The 24761-nt window shown below is 46.1% G+C and overlaps 1 protein-coding gene across 3 annotated transcripts in view; it reads right to left on the minus strand.

Annotated features, from left to right (window-relative positions):
• Positions 1 to 1092: 1092 nt before the first annotated feature.
• Positions 1093 to 24761, minus strand: part of LOC137305543 (transcription intermediary factor 1-beta-like) — a 78812-nt gene continuing 55143 nt past the window's right edge. The window contains exons 8-20 of one of the 3 annotated variants that reach the window (XM_067974402.1): positions 24055 to 24172; positions 23406 to 23890; positions 21504 to 21854; positions 16985 to 17152; positions 15253 to 15444; positions 14165 to 14237; positions 11999 to 12047; positions 10253 to 10439; positions 7190 to 7521; positions 5494 to 5620; positions 4630 to 4707; positions 3736 to 3870; positions 1093 to 1716 (exon numbers count right to left, since the gene is read on the minus strand). In XM_067974402.1, coding sequence (XP_067830503.1) covers positions 1495 to 1716; positions 3736 to 3870; positions 4630 to 4707; positions 5494 to 5620; positions 7190 to 7521; positions 10253 to 10439; positions 11999 to 12047; positions 14165 to 14237; positions 15253 to 15444; positions 16985 to 17152; positions 21504 to 21854; positions 23406 to 23890; positions 24055 to 24172 — 2517 coding nt within the window. In that variant the 3' untranslated portion in view covers positions 1093 to 1494. The remainder of the gene's footprint in view (positions 1717 to 3735; positions 3871 to 4629; positions 4708 to 5493; positions 5621 to 7189; positions 7522 to 10252; positions 10440 to 11998; positions 12048 to 14164; positions 14238 to 15252; positions 15445 to 16984; positions 17153 to 21503; positions 21855 to 23405; positions 23891 to 24054; positions 24173 to 24761) is intronic. The other 2 variants (XM_067974403.1, XM_067974404.1) reach the window with 2 other exon arrangements.

A 24761-nucleotide genomic window follows, 5' to 3' on the forward strand; every position in this document is an offset into this window, starting at 1 on the left:
CTTCTCCAAGAATTTTGGAAATCTTGCAAGAACGCTTCACCGTGCTGAATTACTACAATGTCAAGGCTAGGAATGGAACGTGTATGTTAGTCATTTGTTCAAATACTGATGATAAATTAATATGTTCTAACTTTAATATAATTAAGTTGCTTTTAGTATGTTTAGTTTAATCGAAGCCCCACCTGCCTGTTCAGGACATAGCACTTTGTCAAAGAAGACATGGGTGTTTTCCCGGTGTTCTGGCCAACATCCCTCCTGCAATCGGCACTAAAACTAGATTATCTGATCAATAAACACATTGCCGTTTGTGGGGCCGTGGCTTCCTATCTGCACATTTTAATTAAAATATTGGATAACAAAAATCTACCCACGAACATATATTTTATTCATTAAAAAAAATTAAAGTGACATCAGCATCAGACAGGATGCTGGTTAAGGAAAAATAAGCCTCAGCCGCGCTGCACAATATAACTGATGGTGAGAAGAGAGCTGTTCCCTTTAACAGTGAGAAGACTGGAAACAACTGCATAGATCTTCAAAGCCCCCTTTTAAACCTGATAACTGTAATTGAGATACAGATCAGTTGTGTGTGTGTGTGTTTCCCTCTGTTGTCTCAGTGGCTGCACTGAATGATGCACACAGAGTTGAAGATCCCTGGCTATACTGAGCTGGCTCACCTCCGTCAGGGGCAGCAGTTGGCCTCAGTGCCCCCTTGGCTAGGGCTGGGTGGACGGACAATCAGAGGTTCCCATTCCCGCTCACCGACCGAGCCCAATCCTGTCCTTTGCGTAAGAACAGGAGCAGGTTCTCCTTCAATGCCAACACTCACTGCCTGGGCTCACGTGAAGAGTGGCCAACCTGGGGGTATAGTACACGACAGCGGGCAGTATCTTAGAACCATACTCCAAGCATGTCGAGGACGGGGAGGGGGGAGATTAGGAAATGAAGAGAGTCTGGCAATCCCAACATACGTGGATTTTTTTTTATTACTGAGTGACATGTAGGATTCCCCCTCAGAGAAATGAGTTTATTTCCTTTTTTGTTTTACTATGATCCAGTATGAATTTCAACATGAAATACAGACAATGTATATTACACATTATCGAATTCTTTAATACATACAGTTTACACATAGAAAAAAACAACTCTGGCTCTGACTTCTGCACGTAAAAGTCTCAGTAATGCCAGGACCAAGAGAACAAAACTATCTTCGCACTCATTCTCCAGTAGGACTCGAACCCAACACTGGACGTTTCTGAAGCTGAAAAAGTCCTTTATGTAGTAGCTCCCAGGCTCAGGTTTATACTTTTTAAACTTAAAGTCTTTTCACAACGTCATGGTAGCTGAAGACAGCCGGGGCTCCGTCGTGTATTTACAGTCTCGTCGAAAAAGTCATTCCAACAAGATCAGTCCGAGCTGCCTGCTCTCAATCTGTTGTCAACCATTCATCCAAAGTTAGCAGTCTCCAAAACACGAGCTTCTGCTCCAGAGTTGCTAGTCTTCATCAAGCCGACGTCTTTTAGCTGGGCTGCTGTCGAGGTCACCTGTAGGACAGGCCGGCTCCCTTGCGTCAGTTTGGTCACAGTGTCTGCTGTCCCTCTCCATCTCCTCATCGTCCACCGGGGGGGTGGCAAAGGTTTTGTTGCTGAAGACGTCCATCAACTTCTCCTCGAAGTACGACTCGAGCGTCTTCACAGACTCGGCCACCTCCTTGTCCTTAAAAAGAATTCAATTGGAAACAATTGTTTTTAAATCACTGTAATCAAATGAAAAAGGACCAGCTGAACATAAACTTTAAAAAAAAAAATTCTCCTGTGTAAATAAATCCCATAGATAATCCAGTGGTTTAGTGAACACAACAACTTGCATTTATATAGCGCCTTTCATGTTGTAAAATGTCCCAAGGCACTTCACAGGAGTGTTAAAACAAAATTTGTCACTGAGCCACGTAAGGAGATATTAGGACAGGTGAGGTAGGTTTTAAGGAGCGTCTTAAAGAAGGAGAGAGAGGTAGAGAGGTTTAGGGAAGGAATTTCAGAGTTTCGGGCCTAGGTTGCTGAACGCACAGACACCAATGGTGCAGCAATTGGGGGGCGAGACCCTGCACGGATTTGAAAACAAATATGAGAATTTTAAAATCGAGGCGTTGCTGGACCGGAAGCCAATGCTCTATCCAGGGTGGAACTGAGCCATAAAGGCCAGGAAGGTCCTGGGTCTGTGCTAAGTTGGCAGATCTTAGCCTGGGCTATAGTTGGCTGCCAAAATTGGCCTCAGATTCGTGGACTAAGGAAGGGGGACAAAAGAATCAGCTAGGGTTTCTGCTGGAAAGTGTCTGCGTATCTATGTCAGGTATGGACAGGACTGGGCTCTACTGGGGTGCCCTCCAGTTGAAAGCTTTCTGGCACTCAGTGGCTTGGCTCGTCAGCAAAAATGGTCACTTGGGCAAGTGACCAAAGGCAGCCAGCAACCCCAGCGTCTTCAGATACATTCTCAATAATCTTCATCTCTCACTGGTGCTGATGGCTAACTGCAGGGACCTGGACTGCCTCTCCAAACTTGTCTCCCGTGAATAACCCTCCTTGCAGGCTTTTTAACAATCTCCTGGCTTTCCCCAACAGTCCTCAGGCAGGACTTGAAAAGCATCTGAAAATACAGAGATTCCCTTATCTGCCACATTTATCATTTGGGAACAGGGAGATATCACGCATCATATTGATCTTGTGGTTAACAAATGCTAATGTAAGAAATAAAGAACAAACTTTTATTGAAATGACACTTATCACGATCTCAGAATGTTCCAAAGCGCTTCCACAGCCAAATAAAGTACTTTTGAAGTGTAGTCACTGTTCTAATGTAGGGAAACGCAGCAGCCAGGTCCCACAAACAATAATGAGATAAATGACCAGTGTTTCAGTGATGTTGGTTGAGGGATAAATATTGTCCAGGACACCGGGAGAACTCCCCTGCTCTTCGAATAGTGCCATGGGATCTTTTATGTCCACCCAAGGGGGTAGTTGGTTTAACATCTCATCCGAAAGATGCCACTTCTGACACTCCCTCAGTACTGCACTAATGTGTCAGCCTAGATTATGCGTTCGAGTAGCTGCAGTGGGAGTTAAACCGACAACCTTTTGATTCAGAGGCATGAGTGTTATCTACCCACTGAGCTGAGGCCGACACAAACGTTCACAGAGAGAGACACTAGAAATTTTTTTTAAAACAATATCTATTTGTGAATCTGAGTCGATTCAAGCACTGTACTGTGTGCTCCCTGTCCCCGGCCTGCAAACAAATCTATCTACAAACTTACCCAAAGAGGCAACAAGGATAGAATGCAGGCAATGGAAAGGTGATGTTGCACTTCAAACATTGGGACTGATGTTCTCAGCTCACTAGGTTAGCTTCCAACTCGTGGCATTTCTACAAGAGTGCAAAAGTGTTCTGTCCATCAAAATCACCGTGCATTTATACAGTGCCTTTACCATAGCAAAACATCCCATGGCACTTCGGCGGTGTGAAGAAAATGGACGTCAAGCCAAAGATGGGCGGTTAAAAGTGTGATCAAAAGCTCGGTCAAGAAGATGGGTTTTATGGAGTGTCTTAAAAGAGAGGGAGGTGGGAGAGGCAGAGGGGATCAGGGAGTGAAAAGTGGCCACATCTTTCTCAAGAAGCACAAGTAAATGAACCATCAGAAAATGAAGCAACAGGAAATAACCAGCTGGCCCTTTCCCTTACCTGAATCAGTTTGCCAAATGACTTAAACATTAATCGAGCCTCCAGCACAAACTCATCAGGTGAGGAGTAACGGGGTGAGCTCGTCTTCTCAAGTTTTGCTCTGATGGAAGGCAGGTCTACTCGCTGATTTTTCAACTGTAAAAGAAACAATGACAAGAGCAAGATTAACTTTGGGTCCAGGGCAAGGAGTGGATTAAGTAAGGGCCTTGGAAAGTAGAGGGGCTGGAGGAAGAATGAAGAGAATTTGCTGAAGGGCAGCCTGTGGTTGAAGTCTTGTATTTATAATGGGAAAAGCTGACAGGGAGTGCATGCAGACAAAGAAAGAACTTGTATTTATATAACACCTTTCACAACCTCAGGACTTCCCAAAGTATTTTACAGTCAATGAAGTACTTCTGAAGTGTAGTCACTGTTGTAATGTAGGGAACACAGCAACCAATTTGCGCACAGCAAGGTCCCACAAACAGCAATGAGATAATGTCCAGATAATCTATTTTACTGATGTTGGTTGAGGGATAAATATCAGCCAGGTTACCAGGGAGAACGCCCCTGCTTTTCTTCGAAATAGTGCCACCAGATCTTTTCAGTCCACCTGAGAGCAGGCGGGGCCTTGGTTTAACGTCTCATCCAAAAGACGGCACCTCCGACAGTGCAGCACTCCCTCAGTACTGGCACTGGGTGTGTCAGCCTTGATTATGCGCTCAAGCCTCTGGAGTGGGACTTGAACCCGGAGGAGAGAGTGCTACCACTGAGCCAAGGCTGACACTTAGACACGAGATTCTTGATGTATTATAGAAGACACAGATAGATATATTTGACAACTTAATTTATAAACAAGTTGAGCAAGAGAGTCACACAAAGAGCTCACTGAAGGGATATTCTTCAAATGCTTACTTGTGAGAATCCAGTGGGGTTTTGGAGGGCCTGACTCAGCTTATGAGAGAGCAGCAGCAGCAGCAGGTGTTCACATCTCTGTAAAAACATGCCACAATGAGACACACAAAACTGGCATCGCTGTGACACCTACATAATGTGTATAAACACTAACACGCCTCCACTCCGAGGACACACTTTCTTTTTCAATGGTGCTGCTTTTTCTTTTCTGCCGTTATCCCTCCACCCCTCGAAGGCCGACTCGTGTTGGTTGACAGTTTCACAGGTACTGGCCCAAGTGGCCACTGCTTGTGCGTGATCCTCAGCCAGTGAATGTTGGCAGGCTAGGCACTGATTTCAAGCATCACCTCCAGTCTTCACCCAATGTGCGCACACACGCGTGCACCAAACAGCAATCAAGGGCAGGAACTCTGGCTGACATTCCCGTCCCTGGTCCCCGCTGTCAAACAGCTTCCAGAAACTCACCGTCAGCCACGCATGTGAGGAACAGTCACTCTGGTACCTCTCCAAAGTAGTCACTCTTCATGCGTTAGCCCAACAGCAAGTGCCAGCAGGCAGTTTGACAAATACCACAGCCGAGCCAATCCTGATCGCACCCAGTGTCTTTCAGTGGGGTACACTAGACCGCGATCAGCGGCATGAACCCAGACTGATTTTTCCTTCCCTAGTCAAGGGCCAATGAGGGTTAATTGCTGCTCCCCCAATGGAGAACAGCTAACTCAGCATAGACTGAGATTACAACCTGGGACTTTCTGGTCTGAGTGAATATGTTGCACTCTCTAATTTATCTATCAATCTTAACAAATCACAGAGGGAGAGGAATCCTGCTCATATGTCATATGTATTTCCAGTTTCAGTACAAACCCTCTGATCGAGAGGGCACAGGCCCTCCACTGCAGCACTACTGCTGCTTTCTAATGCTGCTGGTGAACTTTCAGTCTGTACTTCAGATGCTGCCAAATCCACACATATCGAACATGTCCATTCGACACTGCAGAAAAAGAAACAAAGAGGTCACTCACAATGAACTTCACCCGAATTTAAAAACATATAATACTAGCAGATATCCCATGGTGTCGTTCAAGATGTTATGATATTTTACAATGACAGGAGCATTGTAATGCACCGTATTAGAGCAATGTGCACAGTTCTGGTCACCATATTATAAAATGGATATAGAGGCACTGGAGAAGGCGCAAAAAAAGATTTACAAGGTTGCTACCAGAAATGAGAGGTTGTACCTATCAGGAAAGATTGAACATTTCTGTATAAAATGAGAAGGCTGAGGGGTGACCTGATAGAGGTTTTTAAGATTGATAGGGTAGATGTAGAGAAGATATTTCCACTCATGTGGGAGACCAAAACTAGGGGCCATAAATATGACTATAAGATAGTCACTAATGAATCCAATAGGGAATTCAGGAGAAACTTCTTTACCCAGAATGGTTAAAACGTGGAACTCAGTACCACAAGGAGTGGTTGAGGCAAATAGCATGCATTTAAGGGGAAGCTAGATAAACACATTAGGCAGAAAGGAATAGAAGGTTATGCTGATAGGGTTAGATAAAGAGGGGAGGGAGGAGGCTCGTGTGGAGCATAAACACCAGCATGGACCAGTTGGGCCGAATGGCCCGTTTCTGTGCTGTACATTCAATGTAATTCTACAAAATATATTATTCTGCTGCTGATGGGAGTTGTGTTTAAGCTGGCCTCTTCTAAGGCTACAATATCCAACTGATGTTAAGTAAACACAGCCTGAGGTCACTCAGTTTAATTGTTGTTTGGTCAGGGAACTTTGCGGACTGGACTGGAAGTTTCAGGTTGCAGCTCAGTAACACCCAGCATTTTAAGATTGTTTTGCATCTTTAATGAAGTGTGACTTGTGAAATGTGATGTACTGTTTTTAATATTTCTAAAAATTGCAGATACATTTCCAAATAATCTCCCCTCTTCAACTGCTGGTGTTGACTCTTGTTGGGTATAGTTGAATGGATGCTGACAACACTCCCCTACTTCACCCAAATACTCATTCTTCATCTGCACGCCCAGGAAGTGAGTGGCAGCAGGCGATTCCACCTTGGAGGACATCAATATTGAGCTCAATCTTGTCAACACCCATGCACTTTCAAGCCAAGATTACTGAATAAGTAATCAGGAGTAGGAATCTAGGTTCAATATTACAATCCCCAGCTCAGAGTACTGAGGGTAACTGTAGGGCCCGACTGCTACCCCAGCTAATTCAGCAGCCCGGGAGTTGTAACTGGGATCTGCTCAGCTGTAGGAATTAGTACCACACCCAGACTGGACCTTGGATCAATTCCCTGGCCATGGCTTTCGCTCCTAATTGCTTTCCCATAACATTTGCTGGAAAATGATCAAATGCACGTCGCGTAGGGGAAAGGGTGGGATAAAGAGCTAACTCAGATCAGATGGGGGTTGCACCAGAGACCTTCCTCCTGGGCAGTACGGCTCAGCTACTCACTGCCTTAACCGGGCCATCAGAGTTCACCCATCGTAAGTTCAGCACTTTTTATTTCGACCCGTTTCACGATGGACTCACCTGGGCACACTCAGCAGAGCAGGAACGTGGCAGTCAACGTGAAACACCTTCAGGCAACGACTACAACATGCCAGCTCGCCTCCTTTCCGACAAACGACGCAGACGACCTCATCCGACTCCTCGCCTTTCTCACTGACGCTGCACAGCGGAGATGACTTCAGGTCCGGTATGCTTCCGGGCGACTTTTCACTGGGGGAGGGCGTGGGGCTCAGGGCATGGTGGGAACGCTTGCTTGCTACCTCAGTCCTCTCGTTAAACACAAATTCGATTTCAGTTTCTGACGCGGGAGAGGCCGAGTTTGGTGGGGTCAGGGTGCTCTCCAGAGTCGGTGCCTGCAAGTCAGAAACAGAATTACTACTTCCTCTGGTGGGGGGGGGGGGGGGGTGGAGTCCAGAACAAGGGGGGCATAACCTTAAAATTAGAGCAAGGCCATTCTACAGTGATGTCAGGAAGCACTTCTTGGCACAAATCTGGAACTCAAATGCTACTGAGGCTGGGGGTCAATTGAAAATTTCAAAACTGAGATTGATAGATTTTTGTTAGGCAAGGGTATTAAGGGTTACAGAACCAAGGCTGGTAAATGGGAGTTGAGATACAGATCAGCCATGATCTAATTGAATGGCAAAACAGGCTCGAGGGGCTGAACGGCCTCCTCCTGTTCCTATGTTCCTAATTGTTTATTTTACATTGCCTTGTGACCCAGCTTTTTCCCTTTTTCGGTTCCCTTCAGCTACTCTTCCTGTCAGGCATGACACAGTGTACAGCAGTCAGCAGGAGCTGCCTCCTCTGGAAGTACACAGCAGGGTAACCCGAAGACAGCTATTTCCTCCACGCAGTGCCATGATGGTGCACAGATGGAGGTCAATAACCCCCCCCCCCCCTCACCGAGCACGCGAACGTCTCCGTAGCCGAGGCAGCACTGTGTTTGTCTCCACAGTACCGCTCCAAGCTTCTCCCGCTGAGAGCGATTCCTCAGAGAGGCTGGAGTTTCAGAGTAGTACTTGGAGTATGAATGCATACCCCTGCTATACATTAGTCAAAACATTTCAGAGGAAAAGTTAAGCCTTTTAAACTGTAGAAAAATATGCACACAATTTTTAAAATAATGAAATAATCCAGCTTTCATTCCCAGTGATCAATCTGTACACTGTTCACATGTAGACGTTTGTGAGGTTATTGCCCCTCTGATTATATTGCTTCAATTAACCGACCTTCCAGCTTATTTGCTACAAATACCAATCTATCTATTTGGGCGAGTTATAGCTTATTTTTTAATGATGTTTGGAGAAGGGGGAAGCAACTTTCCAATAAGACTGAACTGTCAGTCAACATAGCAACACCTCCGGAGTCCTGGGCACTGATGGGTAAAAGGAACGTTTCCTGTGCAGAGAAACGATTTATGTGGCAACTTTCTTCTGGCGATATTCTCTCTCCCCCCCCCCCCACCCCCCGGCCGAGTCCACCTCCTTTCCTGAAGGTATTGACGCTTCCATGAGCACCAGGCACCCTCCCACACCTGTGAATTAGCCTCGATACCGATTGTTAGGCTATTTGAACAGCAGGCAGTACAGTTGAGCACTGTTCTGCCCTCCACTGACATTCACACGTGCACTTTCCAACAGGTATCACTGGATAGAGATCAGGAGTAGGAGCCCTGACTGATTTTTCCCTCCTTGGCCCGGGTGACGGAGCTCAGTCGTAGCACCGTTACTGCCACACCGGCTGGTAAGTTGATAATTGAAAGTGGCAGCACTGTGGGAGCACCTTCACTACACGGACTGCAGCGGTTCAAGGAAGCTCATCACCACCTTCTCAAGGGCAACTAGGGATGGGCAATAAATGCCGGCCTTGTTAGCGATGCCCATATCCCGAGAATTAATTTTTTAAAAAAACATCCCATCCTTCGAGTCTTGTGAAAATATGATGCATATTTTGCATAATAGGAGAAAAACTTCTTTGGTAATCTGATTTACATACTTTAATTAGCATAATTTATGATATCCCCAAAGGCATAATTATACTCTCCAGGTTTCTTAAAAGGTAAGAAATGCAATCTGAGTAATGTAGAAAACCCTATTTCGTAATGAACAGAATTTATATTGGGTTTAATATACTTTAACAAGTTACTTCCAACAGAACGATAATTACAAGGGGGGCGGGAGGAGGGAGAAGAGAAATTCCGATCTGGAGTGCATGCAAAATTGCCCGTGATTCATTAAATGGACGGAAAATCCACTCCCACCAAATGCCAAGGAGCAGCGCATCAGAATTTTTATCCCGATATTTTAAGTTTTATGAAGATTCAATTTATACTTTTGAGTTACAGGGAACGTATTTTCTAATCGACCAAATCAGCAACTGCAAATTCAGTTTTATTAACTCAACCCGTCAGATAACGATTATTCTCCGAGGCCGCCTAATGCTTGGATTTAATGATATTAAGAGGTTTTCTAGGATGCCAGCAATTCTACACCAATGTGAAAAGAGCGACCGTATTTGCTTTGGCGAAAGAGGAGACTTTTGAAGTGACCTAAACTGGAGGTCACGAGGGTAACGGACAAAAGTTGACGCGAGTAAAGCCGCTCTCCGCGGTGAAGGGTTCACATAGAAGCGGCAACATACCAAGTTAAAAATGAGCAGGCTACGAGCACGCAATAGTAGAAATTACAGCACAGAAAGAGACCACTCAGCCCATCGTGCCTGTGCTAGTTCTTGAACTGGAGCGAGCTATTCTAATCCCATTTTACTTCTCTTTCTCCGTATCCTTTTATAACCTTTTTCAAATACGGCCTACTCCTGATAATTCAAAGTCATTTATGGGCTTCAAAGTGAATTATCCAATAATTTGACTTGAGCAACATAAATAGCAGAACAAAATGAGAAATTCGTGAAGAAAGAAATTTGCTTTAAATGACTTTGAATTAAGAGCAGACTGTAATTATCCAATTCCACAATTTCAGATAAACAAATGTTTAGAATATAAAAAGTTTGAGAGAATGGATTTGCAGGGCTGGAAACTCTGTCATTCCAACGAAGAAATATTTAAAACAAGTCCATATATACCGTGAAGGATGGATTCAAAGGCAAGCCATCTCCTTCGATGATGATCAGGCTGAACTCATCCTGGCCACTGCCTGGTAACAGTTTGAAGGTTGGGAGCTCAGTGTCAGTGGACAGATCAATCTGCAATCGCTCTAACCGCACATACGGGACCTTCATCCTCAATTTCGGTTTAACGCTGGAGTTTGAACTAAAATTGGGGGGAAAAAAAGGTACACAGCTTTATGCAATGTCATCAAAACCAGAATTTAAACATGATGTGGAGATGCCGGTGATGGACTGGGGTTGACAATTGTAAACAATTTTACAACATCAAGTTATAGTCCAGCAATTTTATTTTAAATTCACAAGCTTTCGGAGGCTTCCTCCTGCCTCAGGTAAATGTACCTGAGGAAGGAGGAAGCCTCCGAAAGCTTGTGAATTTAAAATAAAATTGCTGGACTATAACTTGGTGTTGTAAAATTGTTTACAAGAATTTAAACAATTAGAAAAGTGAGCTGATGCAGTATGCTTTCATTTCTGGGGCTCGGTGATGCAGTGCATTGGTATTCTGTCCTTTACCTATGGGACTGGGTGCAGAGACCAGAAACGATTCCCATTTGGTGCACCCAGTGTCAGCATCAAGTACTCCCAGGTCAGGTAAAGCATGCGAGATGCAGAGTAAAGTTCCCTTTATTCTGCCTCAACCTCGGAAGAACAATCCCTACTGAAGCAATGTGACATTTTTCTATTTCCCACACCAGTCAATCTGCAGCTTCTCTGAGTGAGTGTATCAATTTAAGGACCGTTGTGTATGGTGGGACTGTGTCCCCTAGGATCTGGAGTGAGACTTGAAACTTGAGATAGTTTCCCAGTCTCATTGGCAGGTGCTTGCTGGTGAGGAACAGTGCACAACATGGGAAAAACAAGAGATAGGAAATACCATCGCCCCTCCCACTCCACTCCACTCGGCTCATTTGGTAAAGCCAATGTGAAACTAAAAACCACACAGACCAGAAGGTCCCAGATTCCAAGGCTAGGGCTATGCTGATCTAAGCCAGGAGGGGCAGTACAGTGCACCTGGCCTTGAGAATTGAGTATCTGCCAAGGTTTTGATATCTGACTGCTGCCCATTGACTTCTGCAAGAAAGTGCCTCTTCTGGCCTCTTGTGCATCCCCGATTTTAATCGCTCCACCGTTGGCGGTCGTGCCTTCAGCTGCCTAGGGCCTAAGCTCTGGAATTCTCTCCCTAAACCTCTCTGCTTCTCCCTCCTCATTTAAGATGCTCCTTAAAACTTGACTCTTTGACCAAGCTTTTGGTCACCTGTCCTAATATCTTATGTGGCTTGGTGTCAAATTTTGTTTGATAATCGCTCCTGTGAAGCACCTTGGGATGTTTTACTATGTTAAAGGCACTATATAAATGCAAGTTATTGTTGTGTAAACACCAGACAAGGGCAAGATTTGGACTCAGTTCTGATGAACGTCTTGGCTCGTGCATGAGAAATAGCTACTTTGCCAAGTTATCAGAAGACAATCAGCAACAGGGGAAGTCAAATCCTCGCATGAGTGCGAAGAAAATTGAGGGGGGAGGTGGGGAGTTAGGCAATGGAGAAAATAAATAAATTTTTAAAAAGAGCTTAAGCCTCAAACAGGAATCGCTTAAGTGCCTTGCAAAGTATAGTTTGTAGTTCTATCCTCCAATGGATCTTCCTGCGTCTAAAAACTGAAGTTTATTAGGAAAGCAGATTGTGAAATGCTTATCCTTACCTGCCACCATCGTGCTTAAGGGTGCACGGCAAAGGGATGTGTCCAGACACTGTAAACAGGTAAAGACAAATGCAACTGGTCAAAGAAGAGGCTGTTAAAATAATAATACAGGATTATATTTTACAGTACTACAAAGAATACACCAGGCAGGAAGTGGTTAATGCTCCATGTACACAATTTTTAAGACTTGGCTGTGTTTTTAAAACCACACACACACACACACACACACACACCTTTTGTACGGAATTACAGGAGCATTTAAGAAAGCAAAGCCCCAATTTGCTGCTATGGGCCTATTCTTGTTCCTATGTGTCGCTGGGTTTACGACTGATCAATGCAGTCTCATGGATATGGCACCACATTCCAGAAGTGAAGGAACACCATTGGGGATGCTCCTGATTTTCTGCCCTCCTGTCCTGAAGGTACAGACTTACACTAGGGTACGGTTCACCCTCTGGCACCATGCCCAAGTGGCCAGTCATCACGTGTGAACCCAGTGAATGTTGGCAGCCCGTTTGACCATGCATCAAAACCAAGCTTGATCTTGTCCTCACCCAATATCCACATACACGCACTTGCCAGCAGGGGTCTCTGGCTGATCAGTAGAGGGAGCTCTGGCTGGTTTTTTCTCTCCTTAGCTCAGGGAAGCCAACTGTGGGGCTTCTCCAGCTACTCAAATGGATCAATGCCCTTTTAAAATAACAGTCCCAAAAATTGCCCAGAATATTCAAAGTGTGACCTCACAGTCATACAGTGTTTAAGTAACTAGTCTTTGACTGTTCCTTCACCCTTCAACGCGGGAACAAATAGCGAACCCTACCACCTAATCCCTTCCTAGATTGTTCCAGGCCTCGGTCAGTAACGGTCTCACATCTGGTTCCCTTTTGGGGCAAAAATCACCAATCCCCACTCGCCTCATGTCATATTCCACTCCCGCTCACCCCTGATGAGAGGCAGGAAGTGAATTTCCCAACTTAAGTCAAGGATCTGCTGTGCCAGGAATCCCAACAACCCATCCCACCTCACAACAGCAACAGTTTTGATACTTTACATTTATAAAGTGCTCCTCACATAGACCAACATTTCCGTTATACAAGGGAGAGAAAGGTGGGCACTGGGTAGAAAGTGAAGGAACCTTTTGTCTGAAGACTGAAGACACGATCAAAGGGAGAGGTTTTTGAAAGAGAGAAAGGCAGGAAGACATAAAATCTGTTGCTATACTGAGGTGGAGAGAGTTGTTGGGATTCCCAGCACCTATGTCACACTTTGTGGAATGAGAGGATGCTCAGTACTTCTCCAAAGATTGGTAGAAAAGATAAGTAGCCACATGGGATCAATCCTCTTGGGAAATTCACTTCCTGACAGTTTCATGGTAGAGTGAGCAGGAACAATGTGTGTGGTAGACAAAAATAGGTATTTAGAATTTTTTAATGCTTAAGTGGGACTCCTTGTAAAATTCTTTTGCAGTGTAGTTTTCGGTCATCGGGTCGCACGTATATTTTTGTGATCTCATAGGCTTAGGATGTGATGCCTTCAACCCAGGATATTCTTTTTAAAAATATGTTTTGGAGAAGCCGGGGGGTGAAGGGGGAGGCCTAGCAGCACCATGGTTGAAAAGAATAGAGAGAAGGTGACATGAATCAGGTAGCAGTGATTAGATGATGAAGCTTGGGTATTAAATGCCTGTACTTGTAGAAAGAAGGGAAGAATGAGGGATGTAAGAAGATCTAGTTTGGGGGTGGGGGAAGAATTGGACAGGGTAGGAGACGGTGCGACGAGTATTGAAACAGACAGAATTGATGGAGAATAAAAGGGGGGGAAAAATTGGATAAGACCTCAGGAATCTAAAAGATTGGGGTATGGGATGGAAAAAGGAGAGAAGGATAAAAGTTCAAGAATGTGACTGATTATAAGTAGGAGTAGAAAGGGATAGATCGGGAAAAATGGCAAGAATTGAAGAAAAAGAGGCACTGTGTAAAAAAAAAGCCCCAGGACATGGGAACTTCCTTGTACTACTCGTGGCTGCAGTATTATGCAAGGACATTCAGGGTTTGCAAAACACATTTTTAATCAGCTGAATGGCCATGGAATGGCCTCAGCAGCCTGGATATTTCTATTCACGGGGTGGCCAAGGCACAGCAAGTAATTTATATCGATGCCAGTTACCTGAAGCTCCCTGCAGTTCCTTGATGCGATCTCTCTGCTCCTCTTGCTCTGTGCTGCTACTGGTATCCGACAGCTGTTAATAAGGCAGAAAAATATAGTGAAGCCATTCTCCCTGGGCACTTAGTTTCAATCTGTAAAGCATCAAGATGTGACGTCACCGCAAGCAGCTGTTTATCAACGGGTAGGATTCTACGGCCTTATTTTAGGGGGAGGGGTTCGGGGTTCGGGGTTCTCATGCTGTCTGTGAGGGGACAAGGAGAAATTAACGTGTCCAACTGGGGAAGGAGCAGCGTAGTAAAAACATTCCGACACCGTGACAACATCACAGCAGCTTTACTCTGACACTCAACAATACATGATTAAAAAAAACCCAATGAATTTTATGCCCGCAGTCATGCAGTCACCCCCCGTCCCCTGGGAGCGGGGCCCCATCAACCCCCCCCCACCCCCAGCAAGCAGGGCCCCGTCACCCCCCCACTCCCAGCGAGCGGGGCCCCGTCACCCCCCCCCCACCCACAGAGAGCGGGGCCACGTCACCCCCCCCACCCACAGAGAGCCGGGCCCCGTCACCCCCCCACCCCCAGCGAGCGTGGCCCCGTCACCCCCCCAGCGAGCGTGGCCCCGTTACTCCCCCACCCCCCCCCAAGCGAGCGTGGCCCCGTCACTCCCCCACCCCCCCCAGCGAGCGTGGCCCCGTCACTCCCCCACCCCCCCAGCGAGCGGGACCCTGTCACTCCCCCACCCCCCCCCAGCGAGCGGGACCCTGTCACCTCCCCCGCTACCCCCCCACCCTCCCAGCGAGTAGGGCCAGTCTATATTTCCAGTTCTAATGGTCTCTAAGCAGCTGGAGACAGGAAGAATGGAGAAGCTGGCTTTGAACCACTGCGTTCAGTAACTCATTAGACAAAGAAATGAATGTGATATGATGGTGTATCTGAGTTGAAATGTATGTAGATGATCCTACTGCCCCCTCCCGCCATAAAAATAATACTGTGGGGAGATATGGTTAATTGAAGATGGAATGAAGGGTCACTTGTCCTCACAACGGGAACAAGACATGAATTTGGCACAATTTGTTTTCCGCTAACCTTGAAGGGCACACCCCTCCTTGGTTCTGAAAATTCACGAGGAACGTGATATGCAGGCTGCCCTTCAACAAATCCTTCCGCACCCGACTCAGACCACGACAATGCTCCATCGGAGGTCAGAATCAGAGAGTACAGTAAGCTATCATCTCTACCAACCTGCTGTGGCACCAGAGAGGGGCCCGGATAGGAATACTGCAACAGAAGACAGCATTTGGTAATGAAATAAGCAAAAAGAAAAACGCTGCAGAAGAGGGGTTAACTGAATTATACACTGGATATACAGGAATAACCAGGTTAAAATCAGGCCATTTCACTTTCCCAGACATAGCAACAGGGATCTTGCCCCGAGGACTTCCCTCCATCATGACCTCAATCATCTCTAATGCCATCTGGCTTCTGACCATCACCGTTGCAAAGTATCTCACTCCAACGCCACCTGCCTTTCCTTATTCATCCCCACTGGGCACCTTAACCTAATATCACAGGGCTTCCGCCACCCTCCTTACCAGTTCCCTGGTACCTCCCCCACCCCTGCCCTTACTAGAGATATTCCCACTTTTCCAAGGTGGTGCGTGCCCACGGGTGAAAGATGACCGGGAGCTCTCTCCCGGCCCACCCGCCAGGCTTCTTGAATGCAAGGGGCAGACTTCAGAACAGCCGGGAGCTGGAACCTTGCTGACCATTTCCTCCAAAACTAGGTCATGCAGCAAAGTAAATTTCTAGTGCATAGTATCCAATTCATTAAAACAGGGCCTAAGCAACAGCTGTAGTCACCCCTTCACAGTTGTCGACTGGGAATGAGAGGGTGTAAACAAACACCTTCTAACAGCACAATAGTAGTTTTTTAAAAAATGCCAAGTGATCAAGCCATGAATTCAGCCAAGTTTATTAATCCCCCCTTTTGTGAATTTTGTGCTCAAAGTGAGGAATAATAGTAATTTAATCTAGTTCCTTTTTAAATTTCTTTCCTTGTTTAATCTCCTACCGTTAAAGGGAGTTCTACTTTCAATTCAGCACCATATGCCGGGGATGCCTCTTGCTCTGAAGGAGCCAGAGGTTGAGGAGCAGTTGCAGAGGAATCAGACAGGTCGCACAGACTCACTGTTACCCAAGTGTGTGGGTCAATAGACCCTACCAGAGCTACCTGGGCATGTCAGAGGAAACATGCCTTTGTCACCTACACTTCACCAAGGAGGTGCGGCTGCAGGTTGGGATTGTGCCCTCGATGGGCCGTCTTGCTTTACAAGCAGAAAAGTCGTCTCGAGATGCTGGAAGTTGAAGGAGCACAGCACAGGGACAAGACATGCACGACCTGCACGCTAACCTGGATGTCAATAAGTGACTGTGCATCACGTGGCTAGGTTATTTTACAATAACCTGAGGCATTATGTCCTTGGAAGATGCGAGTATGAAAAGACTTTCATTGTATGTTGCATCTTGAAGGCGTACTCCATCGAGATACGGGTATGCTTAAGATGCTGTTATAAACACAACTGAAGTATAACTTCGAAAGACTCTACGGTCATTCTATTTATGTCGCTTCAACTCACAGATTCTCCTCGTACAGCAATGCAGCTCACTAACAACTCGCAGGACTTTGTTGTAATAAAATCCTAGTGGGGACCGAGGTGGGAAACCCTGCAAGCATCAGTCATGGCGAAACAAGCCAGCCCCTCCACACCTGCACCTTTTCCTTTCTTTCATTGCTGTTTTTGAATCGATCAGTAATTACCTGTTTCTGCGCAAGATCGTGGGCATTGGCCGGACCATCTCTGTGGGGCAGTATGACACGGGGATACGAGGTTGCCTGCTGCACCAACATCTTGAGTTGGTCAACCGGGCTGTTGCCAACACGACGGGTTGATGTTGGAGACCTACGGCAATTTGCACCAACCTGAGTCTGGAGAATAGAAAATCGAGATAAATGTTTTAATGAAGGTGGGACACAAGCTCAATGAAGCCGTGAAGCGTTAACCTGCCGGGGGGGGGGGGGGGGGGCGGGCGGGGGTTATCTGTAGGGGTATGTCTCCTCCTTTACAACTCTTCTTGTGTCTAACATCTGGCTCATCTGCCCATTTCGGCCCTCGTGATGTCAGCAATATAAAATCTGTGGCCAATTTTTTCTTTTAATCTCTTGTACTATTTCCAGGTGGTTCCCACGTTTTGCAGGAAGGCCATACGATTCCCACCAAGTTGGGAACTAAAATCTTATCAGAGTCTTAAAAAAGAAACAAAGCAGTGCGTGATATCTGGCCTTGTTCTAGTGCACAATGCTGCCTCCATGGGTTGGCCTGGAATGCACATACCATGGACACTTGCAGCTTGGCAGGCACACCAGGAACTGGAGGTTCAAATATTGGCATGCCTGGCTGATCCAATGGATAAGACACAACCTGCAACGCATTGAGAAAGAGTGGAATTCAGGGCGGCACTTGGGGGCCCAAATCCACTTTATGTTAGAAACAGTAAATTGGCTGCTTTTGCAGATTTTTGGAGTCTTGCGTACTGCTGCTGCTTTTCTCAGAGTTTGGGATCTCCTGACTGAAATGGAACAGCTGAAAGGTACTGGATCCAATACCAGTCCAAGTCTGTGACAACACATTTATAAAGCAGTGATTGGGGGGGGACGGGGGGGGTGGGGGGAGACAGGGGTCGGGGGGGGTGGAAAACTTGTTGGCTAAAAAGGTGAGCAACTAAGCCATGAAGGTCCCAGGTTCGATCCCCGCTTGGTGCAGAGTTACACAGAATTAGATAGAATTTACAGCACAGAAACATGCCATTCTGGCCAACTGGTCTGTGCCGGTGTTTATGCTCCACCTGAGTCTCCTCCCACCCTATCAAGATATCCTTCTATTCCTTTCTCCCTCATGTGTTTATCTTAACAGCTCTCAGCACCAGTCTACAATAGGGACAGTGCAATCAGGTTTGAAAGAGGCAGAAAAAATCCGCCAGGGTTCCTGCTCTTGATCACTATTTGGCAATCCCTGCCAAAAAGTTCGCTTGACCACTGAGGCGAGGGCATCAGGCTCAATCGTTACACACCCGTGATTAAATAGCCATGGGTCAATTTTATGAACCCATGCTCCTGGTGGAAAATAATTTGGGATGAGTGGGAGGATTCCTGGTATGCATTCCTGGAGGAGAGGAGAGCTCAATGCGTGAATTTATAAATTAATTCCATAACAGTAGAAATCTGGAACTCTCTTCCCCGAAAAAGCTGTTGAGGCTGGGGGTCAATTGAAAATTTCAAAACTGAGATTGATAGATTTTTGTTAGGCAAGGGTATTAAGGGTTACGCAAACAAGGCAGGTAGATAAGAGTTGAGATACAGATCAGCCATGATCTAACTGAATGGCTGAACAGGCTTGAGGGGCTGAATGGCCTACTCCTGTTCCTATATTCCCAACAGTCCAGCTTCCACATGAAGAATCATGACTTGAGCAAGGTACTAAAAGGGCATCTGGTGGCCATAGAATCTGCCTTCAGGAAAGGATGGGAAAAGCTAGCAGAAATAAATTTCTGAAATTTAACCTCTTTTTTTCTCCCAGGTACAAAGACAACCATTTTATCAGACACCGCATCAGTTGCTCACACTGGCCTCAACTCAGATTCCCTTGGCTTGGGTGGCGTATCGATGTACCAATGCTGTACACTTAACCATTAAGATGCAACCTCATGCCTGTGACTTGCTGCACTATGAGTTTTCGTTGAGTGGAAGCTAGGTGCTTTACAACAGGAAGGGACCGACAGTCAGAGGGTGAGCCACCCGTCTGTTCTCACACATCTGCACTGGCTGCACTGCAACACGCCGAGGCCATGCTGAATGTCACTGAATCAGATGAGTGACACGTGAGAAGACAAAGAAGGAAAAAATTAACCAGAAACTTGGGAGATTTATGGATGCAAAGTGGCTTGATGCATATGTGCACACCCGGCACAATACAAATTACACAAAATCTATTCACAGTAACAGGGACATAAAGCTGCCAGTACATCACCCTACCGGCATTCAGTTACCGGCTTGGCACATTTACAGTTGAAAAAAACACATATTTCCTCCCTTTGTCTCCTGAAGACACCGACTGTTGCTGTGGTACAGTCCCCAGCGACACCGACTGTTGCTGTGGTACAGTCCCCAGCGACACCGACTGTTGCTGTGGTACAGTCCCCAGCGACACCGACTGTTGCTGTGGTACAGTCCCCAGCGACACCGACTGTTGCTGTGGTACAGTCCCCAGCGACACCGACTGTTGCTGTGGTACAGTCCCCAGCGACACCGACTGTTGCTGTGGTACAGTCCCCAGCGACACCGACTGTTGCTGTGGTACAGTCCCCAGCGACACCGACTGTTGCTGTGGTACAGTCCCCAGCGACACCGACTGTTGCTGTGGTACAGTCCCCAGCGACACCGACTGTTGCTGTGGTACAGTCCCCAGCGACACCGACTGTTGCTGTGGTACAGTCCCCAGCGACACCGACTGTTGCTGTGGTACAGTCCCCAGCGACACCGACTGTTGCTGTGGTACAGTCCCCAGCGACACCGACTGTTGCTGTGGTACAGTCCCCAGCGACACCGACTGGCTTCCAGTACCTCACCCAAATGGTAAATCTGGGCAGTGAATGTCGGCAGAGTATTCGATCACACAGAACATCAACCCCCTTTCTTATCTGATGATAACACATGTATCTTCATGTGTAAGCCGAGACAATGACTGTTAGGAGAATATTCAACTATAGAAACCATCACAGACAAGTCCAATCCTGCTTTCACTCAATTCTCACACACGCGCACTTAACAGCACGAGACACTGGGGCCAACTGCACCCCAACTAAGGTCAGCAATTTTTCATTGGTGAGAAATTAAAACTGGGACCTTCTGGTCTCTAGGACTTAGTTTTACACTGGACTGCATCTTCAACCACTGGGCCATCAGCAGAGGCTTTATACAGGAACTTTACTCCAAAAGTGTGGCGTTTAGTCACAGTTTCAGACTAGTGTGAAAATAGTAGTGTTCACTTGCAGCAGCAGCAATACTGAAGTAAAGTAGTGGAATTATTCAGGACACTGCATGAATGTTTACCGAGAAAGTATTGCTTGCCTGTGGTATATTTTATACCCAGAACATCAGAAAATAAAGAAATCGATTAGCCAAGGTGTAGCATATTATCACTTTTCTCAGAAACATATGCTTCAGATACTTTGGAGGTGCAGTGACTTTGTTATGTGGACAAACACAGCAGTCAATTTGCACACAGCAAGATCCTGCAAGCAGTGGGATAAATGACCAGTGAATCGGTTTTGTTTGGGGGCACTGGTTGAGGGAGGAATGTTGGCCGGGACAGCAGGTTAACTCATTACTCTACTTTGAATAGTGCCCCGAGATCTTTAACATCCACCTGAGTGGGTAGATGGGATGTCAGCTTAACATCTCATTTGAAAGAATAAGGCTCGGACAATGCAGTGCTCCCCAGAGTGTCAGCCTAGATTATATCTTCAAGTCCTGAAGTTTGCGCCTTGAACCCGTAACTTTTGAAATTCCAAGCCATAAGGACATATGAGGAGCGAAAAATATCGGCACATATATACACACATATACACACACACACACTTAAAAATGGCACAGGGCTGTTCAATACTGGCTTCTGCCTCGGGAGTTTTGTTGTCAGTGGTGGTTAATGCTGGCACTCCTCCTAGTGACTAGAAACAGGTACGGCAGCAATACAATTTACTGATCACCATTTCCCAAACTTCACTCCCTGTCCCAGACCCTGCGTCGCCAGAATTTCTAACCAGAGCAGCACTCGCTGAAGAGCGGCTAAAATGAGCTGTACATAAGACTCCCAATCGACAAGAAAGCCTGATCAAACTGGGAACAGTGCCGTCACTGGTATTCCAGTAAGGTGTAGAGATGGCCATGCGGCATTTATGTACTGTGTACACTCTTAAATTTTGCCATGTAATAAGATCTTGTTCTTCCAAACTTGCCTTGTGTCTAGAGCGCATTCTGAGTTATCTAACCCAAGGGTGAAGTATTGGTGGCTGGGGGTCTGTTGCTCATCAATAGCTGTGATAGAGGAAGATTCACGGCGATGAATTAAGAGAATCATACAAGACGCCGACAGGCACAACATTAAGCACATTACTCAAGTGTAAATATTCTGATGGAAACTGGCACTGATATGGTACATAAACCTGATAACAATGCATTAAACAAGCAATGTGCAATCAACACACCTATTCAATGCACTTACACTTAGACTGGCAGCAGGAATGCTGGGATGCACTTGCTGGGGTGCAGCATTTGTTAGCAACTGTCGGCTGGAAGTAGTATTTGATCTGAGTGCTTGCTGCACTGGAGGAGAAGGTCGGCTGACGGGAGCGTTTGGCTGCCCGATAGACGCAGATACTTGCGGCACCGGTGGGGACGGTCCACTACCAGGCGTGCTGAGTCCAAAGATTGGTTGCTGCCGCTGCGTTGGGGAAGGCAGTTTGTTAACAGCAGTAGGCTGCTGGACGGGCATTTGCTGGTATAGAGTAGCAGGCTGCTGTCCATTGATCAGTTGCTTGGCAGCTCCCTGAGTATGTCCCTGAGGCTGGTGGACCTACATTGAAAGGGTTCAAATTGTAGATACAAAAGGAAAAACTGCACGTTAGAAATTTGAAATCAAAAACAGAAATTGCTGGAATAGGTCCTCCAGCACCTGAACGGATCAACAATTCAGCTGGAGACCCAAAGGGCCACAACCCACAACACAAACCTAAGTTCTCTCCTCAGATGCTGATAGACCTCCTGTGTATTTCCAGCATTTTGTTTAATTTCAAACAGAACTGCATCCATTTCACCCGCTCACTGATGGGGCCAAGCCACAGTCAGTAGTGATGATAATTTTCTGTTGGACCATTTACAGTGGGATGGCCAGTTGTCTCAAACACCGTAGTGCTCAGCTTCCAGCTCTCCAGTTGGTTGAATGCTGTCACGTACTTGGCCAAGCCTCAAGGACTGCCACATGGTTGGATGTGGGCAACAAGGGAAGGCGAAGCTTCCCCTCCCGCCCTCCTCTCCTGAAGGTGCTAATTCTTGCTGTCCCACAGGTACTGACAGCCCTTTGATACATCGCCCAAGTGGCCATTCTTTGTGAGGGAATCAACAACAAAATGCTGGCAGGCTATTTTACCAGGGAGGGCATCACAGCTGAGCACAATTCTGTTCAGAAAACCGATCAAAATCTGTGTACAGCAATAAGGGGGTGCATCAAAAGAGAGTTCAGTAAGTAAATAGGGATTAAAAGTAACCTGAAACTTAAAAGGAAGGATATGATAAAACTTAGACCAACAATAAGGAAGAAAATCATTAGGAATATAGAAAGTACAGTGTGCAGATTAGAACAGTTAAAAGGGAATATGAACAATAAAGGCTTTTATAGGCATTTTAAAAAGAAAAGAATGGTCAAAGAGAGGATAGAGCTGCTCAGGTCACAGTTAGAGTACTGTGGGCAGTTTTGAGTGCCCTATTATAGAAAGAACATTAAAGCTGGATGAAAATTAGTTATGAAGAGAGATTTGAACATTATCTTCCTTGGAGCAGAGAAGCCCAAGAGGAGATTTCATAGAGCTTTATAAAATTATGAAGGATTCTGACAGGGTGATTAGAGGGAAAATAATGTCATCTGGTTTGAGGGAGGGGTCAGTGATTCAGGGTTATCAATTTAAAATGAAAACTAACAAACTTGCATCTATACAGCACCTCCCACGACTTCAAGACATCCTAAAACAGTTAACAGCCAATGAAGTATTCCTAAAGTGTAGTCACTGTTGTAGACAAATGCATACAGCAAGTTCCCACAAACAGTAATGGGATAAATGAATTAGCTAATCCGTTTTAATGATGTTGGTTGTGGAATAGACACTAAGACAGTGAAGAGAGAGGCCAGAATAAATGTCTTCACTCAGGGCTGTTGGGAGCATTGGATGCTTGGCTACAGGGAGTTGTTCACACCGACACTATTGCACCTTTTAAGGGAAAGCTGGATAAAAACTTGAAGCCGAGGGAGATACAGAGCCATAGGGAGAGTGCGAGGCAGTGGGATTAGTTCTCGATTGCTCTTGCAAAAAGAGGGGGGAAGCCAAAAATTATTTCTAGATAGCTAACTTACTTGTACTCCGTTCATCTGTGGCAGTAATAGCACCTGACCCACGAGCTGTTGCTGTTGCTGTTGCATCTGCACAATGTTCCCTTGTTGCACCACTTGCACTTGCATCTGCTGCAGGTACCTCCCGTTAGCACTCGGCATCGCGGCCGTTGGCCTCACCAGCTGCACTGCTTGCTGCATCCGTGTCTGTCCACTCACCGGGGGCCACGGCGGAGCTGGGTGAGGCTGGCGCATGAGCGCCTGCTGCGCATTCTGTTGCGGAGGGGGCTGGCGGGGGGGCGGGAGTTGTTGCTGCTGATAGTTGGGCGGGGGAGGTCGATGGACGGGCTGCATAGGTACGTGGCTTCGCCAAGAGTTTCCTTGGGTCGCGATTACTCGATTGTGAGGCTGGTGCTGGGGGTTGGGTTGGGGACAATGGCCAGACATTGAAGGTTGCTGAACTGGAACATGCGCCGACAACGTTGGAGGGACTTCAATCACAACATTGCCTGTTGGGAAACAAACCACTTGTGAAAATGTGTTTATATTTATGAAGGGGCTATTATTGCAATATTACAATTACAAGAATCTACACATCACAGCATTGGGAAATCTGAACACGTACTCCATTTTGAATAGGATTGGCATGTGAAACCTGTAATGTGCTACTTACCAAAGTTGGCCGCGTTCTTGGTCCAGAAAGCAGAGTCCCAGAGAAATGTAATAATGTCGTTCTTCAACTCCTCCGTGTTAACCTTGGATTGTAACCCTCTTTGCAACTGAAAGAAGATCTGCAAAAGCGAAGCAAACATCCCCTGATCAACCAAGTGTCTTAAGTAGTGATCATTTGGGTCTCAAAAGTGAATCCTTTTATCTGCAGCACCTGACTTGATTATTGCTGTACAGGAAGGTTTAACAGATGGCAGCCTCATCCCGTACACTGGGTTATGATGTTTCCTTAACCTTTGGCTGCTCCAACATACACGGGATGCAATGTACAAGCAATAATAAGAGTAAAAATTACATCAACTCCCCCAATGATCTCAGGGGTGAAGGCACAGCCCAGTTGTGATGGGGACAGTTACCTCTCGCTGGCAGCAGTATGATGTAATTTTAGGGTACTTTAGTGAGATGTCCCCTCAAGCCACAGTCTTGCTGCACTTCTCATAAGCTGACCTCACTAAGAATCAGAAGTAGCATATGAGCTGGGCCCACATTCTGAATTAATTAATCAGGTTTACTTACTTACAGACACAAACAGAAAAGCACAAGTGTATGTACAATGACAATACAGTTGCCTCATCTTTTAAAACTACATAACTGTGCTCCTGACAATGAACACGGTCAGAGTCTCTTTAGCAACAGAGTCCCTCAAGTGGC

The sequence above is a fragment of the Heptranchias perlo genome, chromosome 40, assembly GCF_035084215.1.
Source record: "Heptranchias perlo isolate sHepPer1 chromosome 40, sHepPer1.hap1, whole genome shotgun sequence".
NCBI classification, from domain to species: Eukaryota; Metazoa; Chordata; class Chondrichthyes; order Hexanchiformes; family Hexanchidae; genus Heptranchias; species Heptranchias perlo.